Source organism: Phacochoerus africanus, chromosome 15 (assembly GCF_016906955.1).
Source record: "Phacochoerus africanus isolate WHEZ1 chromosome 15, ROS_Pafr_v1, whole genome shotgun sequence".
Classification (NCBI taxonomy): Eukaryota; Metazoa; Chordata; class Mammalia; order Artiodactyla; family Suidae; genus Phacochoerus; species Phacochoerus africanus.
Genome location: NC_062558.1, coordinates 49,371,866 through 49,377,865, shown reverse-complemented (window position 1 = coordinate 49,377,865; position 6,000 = coordinate 49,371,866). Strand labels below are relative to the sequence as shown.

At 53.6% G+C, this 6,000-nt stretch overlaps 1 protein-coding gene across 2 annotated transcripts in view; it reads left to right on the top strand.

Moving 5' to 3' along the window:
* The first annotated feature begins 597 nt into the window (after nucleotides 1–597).
* RSPH14 (radial spoke head 14 homolog) overlaps nucleotides 598–6,000 on the top strand; it is a 60,935-nt gene continuing 55,532 nt past the window's right edge. Inside the window, exons 1-4 of one of the 2 annotated variants that reach the window (XM_047760868.1) lie at nucleotides 598–682; nucleotides 2,024–2,284; nucleotides 3,431–3,533; nucleotides 5,878–5,996. In XM_047760868.1, coding sequence (XP_047616824.1) covers nucleotides 2,086–2,284; nucleotides 3,431–3,533; nucleotides 5,878–5,996 — 421 coding nt within the window. In that variant the 5' untranslated portion in view covers nucleotides 598–682; nucleotides 2,024–2,085. The remainder of the gene's footprint in view (nucleotides 683–2,023; nucleotides 2,285–3,430; nucleotides 3,534–5,877; nucleotides 5,997–6,000) is intronic. The other variant, XM_047760867.1, reaches the window with a different exon arrangement.

Here is a 6,000-nt window from a genome sequence, read left to right as displayed (position 1 = left end):
GAGGACAGGAAGTGTTAGAGGTAGCCCAGCTGCAGGAAAGAGTGGGCCACTGGAGGAATTTAGAGAGAACCCAGCCACGCCCAGGGCCTCGAGTGCTGGGCCAGGGGTCTGGACTCTGTCCTGAGACCAGTGGGGAGCCCTGGGAGAGTGTTATGTAGGCAAGTGGCTGGGTCTGGCTTGCTTTCAACAACAACTTCTCAGGCCAGTAGTGCCGGGTGTCCACTGTAGAGCCTGACCTGTGTCGTTACCAGCCAGTCGGCCTGCCAAGGAAAGAGCCCGGGCCAGGGCCAAAAAGCCGCGAGATCAGGCCTGTGTGATTCCTGGGAAGCTACTGAACCTCTTTTAAGTTCTCGCCTGTACAATGGAGAATGCTAACACTTCAGAGGTTTACTCTGAGGGGTAAGGACATGCCACGTGTCCAGTACAGAGAAAGGCGCACAGAGTCACTGCCCTTACCTTCGGTACTATGGGCAAAGCCCAGCTGCCTTTGCTGCTCACAGTAACCCTGTAAAGAATCACCACTTCCCACTTTACAGCCGGTCCTGGCTCAGGGCTGTTTGCGCCTGCGCAGTGCAGAGTAAGCGGACCGCTGTGAGGCAGACGCCGCCTGGGGTCGCCTGGCAACGGGCCGGCACTACACCAAGGCACCGAGCAGAGCAGAGCACCGAGGCAGGTGAGGCAGGTGAGCACCGCAGCCCGCGGCCAATAGGGGCCCCCCAGACCCATGAAGTCCTGACAAATAGGGCCGCACCTTCCCACCCCAAGGCAGCCCGTGCCCCTTAGAAGAGGGCAGGCCCCTGTCTCTAGCACTCACGGTTCCCTGCCAGGGGAGCCCAGATCGTAAACGGCCACTTCCCTTCCAGCCTGCCCCCCTCTCGTCCTTCCCTAGTCAACTGGTGCCCGGAATCAGAGTCCGGGTCACCTCTTTTAGTGGAGTAACTTCCTACAGGCCTGAGGCTTGTCAATGCCACTGAAAGCAGTGACAGCCACCACCAGCATAATAACACAACCAACATTATCTGGAGCCCTAGTGTGCAAGGTTCATGGGTATCAGCTAACAGGTCAGCTCTAGGAGAGAGGTGCTATTATCATCTCCCTTTCGAGCTGCAGAAAGACGGAGGAAGTACCATGTGAAGGGCCATCCATTGGCTTAGGTCTGGTGCCTGTTCTTTTTTTTTGTCTTTTTGCTTTTTCTAGGGCTGCTCCTTTGGCATATGGAGGTTCCCAGGCTAGGGGTATAATCGGAGCTGCAGCAGCCAGCCTACACCAGAGCCACAGCAACATGTGATCCAAGCCACGTCTGCAACCTACACCACAGCTCATGGCAATGCCAGATCCTTAACCCAATAAGCAAGGCCAGGGATCGAACCTGCAACCTCATGGTTCCTAGTCAGATTCGTTAACCACTGTGCCACGACGGGAACTCCTGGTGCCTGTTCTTAACTACTAAGCCACAGTGCCTACAATTGCTCAAAGTGTGTGTATAATAAAAATAAATCACACTTTAACCTTAATTCCTTTTTTGTGGATGTGTGGAGGCAGCTGACTATGGGCCCCCATGGGGGAATGTGCTAGACCTGATTTGAACAACTCCTAGCCTCGTTTGTGACCTCCTCAGTTCCTTGTCCCTAAACCTCAATTTTCTCCTTCATAATATGTGGGTGGTAGAAGTCCCCTCCTCCTGGGCTTGCTAGTTGGATTTTAGTCTTACTGGCACAAGATAAGCACTAAATGTAGCTTCCTATCAGCATTTGCTTGTTTGGTTTCGTTTGTCTTTTCAGTGCCTTTGTCCCAAGGCTCATCCTATAAAGTCTAGGGAGAACTCTGCAGTTTGCATTTTGGGCTGCCACTTACCTTCACTGTGACCTTGAACAAATTCCTTCATTGCTCTCAGTCTCAGTTTGCTTATCTGAAAAATGGAAGTAAAAATATCCACCCAACTGCCCTTGCTGTTCTGAGGATCAAATGAGAAGTAGCTTTGTAAATCCCACTAGCAATAATGACAGCTTTTGGGTTCTTTTAGTCAGTGGTTTCCGCAGAGCTTCATTTCGAAAGCCACGGGGTCACCCGCACAGGCGTGGGAAGATGGCGGACGCCCGGATCTCCATGTACCTGCCCCCCGACATCAACCCCACCCAGGCTGCCATTGCCTATGGCTGCCGGGCGCTGCCCAAGCTGAACGAGGAGCTGCAGTCAGAGGACCTGGTGACAAGGCAGAAAGCTCTCATGGCTTTGTGTGACCTCATGCATGACCCCGAGCATGTCTACATGGCCATCCACATAGGTGAGTGGGTCATAGCCCAGGTGAGCAATTCGATATGGGGTAGGGGCAATCTGACCTGGCCCCTTCACACCTTCCCTCCCAGCTGGTTGCTTAATCCTGGCCCGGACACCACTGGTGGTCAGCCCCCTCTGCTGTGACTTGGCCAGGTGACCACAAATCCATCAAAGAGGTCGGTTTATCTGTCTCATCCAGAAGGCTGTCACAAAAGATAGGCACTCGCCCTAATGGAACCTCACATACATGGGGACCTATGTCCACTGTCTCCCACTCTAATCATCCAAGTAAGAGTAGAGTTGATTTCAGTGGTATAGCCACACCTTTCCCAGATCAGGGCCACCGTGAGTGAACTGCCGTTGCTCCTGCTAGCCTTATTGGAAAGGCTAGTTGGGGTTTTTTTTTGGCCACACCCACGGCATGTGGAAGTGGCCAGGCCAGGGATCAAACCCACACCATAGCAGCGACCCGAGCTGCTGCAGTGATACCAGATCCTCAACGGTCTGTGCTACAAGGAACTCCTTGAGGGCTAGTTTAATTCCAGAGGCGGCAGCGGTGGTCCTGGCATGGCTTCAGACATCAGGTGCAGCTGCGATAATAAAGGTTGCTATTTCATGAGCCCAACCCTGGCCAGCACCCTCGTAGCACCTGCCATGTCCATGTTAGCACTGGCCCTGGGAGGGAAGGAGCAGCCTTATTCCACAGATGAGAAAACGGAGGTTCAGTGAGAAGGATGAGGCTTGGGTCACCCCATGAATAAATTAAAGCAGGATTTTTATGTACTCATTCTGGCTTCTCCAAGTGTAACCCTTTCAAGGGTACATGGCTCAATGGTGACAAGGTTGGAATTTGACCTCTGGTCTCTCTAAATGCCAAGGGCATGTTTTGAACCCCAAGAAGGACTGAGAGGGGAGGCACCAGGACGAGGTGTGCAGGGAGATTCACGCGGGGGCTAGGTGACTGGGTGCCCCCGGGAGTGAGCCTTTCTAGCCCCTGCCGGTGATTCTGCAACACTCCGCCACCCACACGATGCACCCATGCTCTCAAACAGCGGAGACCTGGAACTCTTGTCCGCAACACTGGCTCACCTGGCAACTTCTAGGTCAGCTGATTTCTGAGCCTGGGGAACACTCAGATTTTTCTGCCTTGCAGGCTGCCTGGAGAACCTGAAAGCTTTGCTGAAGGATACCAATGACATGGTGCGGATCAAGACTACTGAGGTGCTCTACATCATGGCCACCCACAACGTGGGCAGGTGAGCAGCTGTCTCTGGACACTGATGTCACACTTTAGAGCCTTGCCCTTCCTCTGGGTGGCAAGTCCTTGAACGACCTTGAATGACCTGCTCAGTGGGCAGTGATTTAAATGAGTTAGTGCATGTGAGATGCTTAGCAGCGTGTTAGCTTGGTGGCCCTGGGCGCCGCTGTCACTGGGGGCTGCCTCCTCTCTCTCCCCACAGACGGTCCGCACACCCGCTTGCTCAGAGCCATTGGTCCCCTTGACCTCCCAGCTCCCCATCTCCTCTCTGGGTTCCAATGTCAGGTCCCTGGGAGGGGACTGGCTGGTCTGATTCCCCCTGCAGCCCTGGCCCAATGGGTCACTTTGAGTGGGGGGCATGGGGGGCGGTGGTGCCACAGCGAGCACCCCAAATCACAGGCTCGCCCCAAGGAGGGCAAATGGGTGTTGGGGACAGAGCAGTGGCCGGGGCACGAGTCTGGCTCCTGAGGGGCCCACCCTTTCCTGCTCTGACCTGGACTCTTGATCAAGTCTCTCTGTTCTCTGAGAGCTTTCTCTCATTCTTCATGCTCCTTTTCCCTCTTTCTGGACCTGAGTTGGATGTTAGGGTAATGCTAATGAGGGTGACAGAAGCCAGGAGGGGGGGATCACAGGCAAGCACAAGCCCAGTGAGGGTGACTATAGGTCTTTTTATCAGCATGGGAGGCCTGGGGGGTGGTTCCCGGCTGGGGCCACGTTAGCAGAGGGGACTCAGTGGAAAAACCATCACTGACAGAGGACCTGGTGTGACCGGCACACTGTCCTCCCCCATCCCTCATGGAAAATCCTGGAATTGGGGGTCCCACTGTGATCTTCTCCTCCCAGAACGATTCGGACCTCATGGCAGAGCATACCTGGGGATGTCCTGTGTGCAGGCTCCAGACCAGGCCTCTCACTGAATTCTCACTTGGTCCTGACCCGAGCCTCAAGATGCAGCCTTGAAGACCTCACCAGATATGACTGGGCCCAGCAGTTACTTGGTTAATGAAAAGAAAATGTTTACAGGGAGTTCCCTTCATGGCGCAGAGGAAACAAATCCAACTAGAATCCATGAGGATGCGGGTTGGATCCCTGGTCTTGCTCAGAGGGTTAAGGATCCAGCGTTGCTGTGAGCTTCGGTGTAGGTCATAGACATGGCGAGGATCTTGCTGATGCTGTGGCTGTGGCACAGGCCGGCAGCTGCAGCTCCGATTAGACCCCTAGCCTGGGAACCTCCATATGCTTCGAGTGCGGGCCTAAAAAGCAAAGCAAAGAAATGAAATGTTTACAAAGCCAGGAACCGAAGAAACTATATATTCTCTTCAAACAGTTCATCTTAACACCAAACCTGTAAACGATGAGGCAGATACCCATCCTGGGCTAGGGGCCCACTGGTGGCATTTCCCATCATCTTTTTTGCTTAAGCCACACCTGTAACGTCATGCAGCTTTGATTCTTTAAAGCAGAGCAAGAACTCAGATTAAGTAATCTGCATGCAAAAGCTTTCTAGAATCTTGACAATCATATCACTATTTTTTTTAGACGTTCTTGTGTGTGTGTGTGTGTGTGTGTGTGTGTGTGTGTGGTGTGTGTGTGTTTTGGGGACACACCTGCGGCATATGGAAGTTCCCAGGCTGGGGGTTGAATCAGAGCTCTAGCTACCAGCCTACACCACAGCCACGGCAACTTAGAATCTGAGCTGCGTCCGTGACCTACACCACAGCTCACGGCAATGCCAGATTCCTGACCCACTGAGTGAGGCTAGGGATCAAACCCACATCCTCATGGATACTAGTTGGGTTTGTTTCCGCTGAGCCATGATGGGAACTCCAAGATGCTCACTTTTGAGTCTTCCCAAAGCATTCAACTTTGTTTTCATAAGGAAATTTAAAAAGCAAAACCCAACAACTCTTCTCTCATCTCACTGACTTAGCTGACAATTAATGCACATCATAGTAACAGTCTGCATAACAGGACTACGTGGGCTTGGAGGCACACGACTGCCCTGGACCATCAGCGGGAGTGTGCCTGGCAGTTAGCACAGCGCAGCAGCTCAGGGAGGCTGGTCACAGGCTTCTGTTGCCCCACCCCCTGTTACAGACAGCAGGACTAGGGCTCAGAAGAGGGAAAGAAAGATCCGGGGGTACAAAGAGCCCAGAGTCCTCCACCCCCACAGCGGCCACACTGCTCTCACACTATGGGGAGCCACAGGGGTGTGGTCCACCTCAGCCAGCAAGGGCTCAGGCTCTGGGTGGAGGTGAGGGTGGGCAGTCGATTTTAGGATCTTTCTGGGTCCTCTCCAGGCATGGTCTTCATTGTGTCTGAATCTGACTTCTCCTCCCCAGAGTTGGCTTTCTAGAGCACGACGTCATCCGTGCCCTTTCCTTCCTGCTGAACGACTCCCAGTCGCTCTGCCGAGAGAACCTGCACCTGGCATTCAAGCACCTGGCCCAGCTGCCCACAGGTAG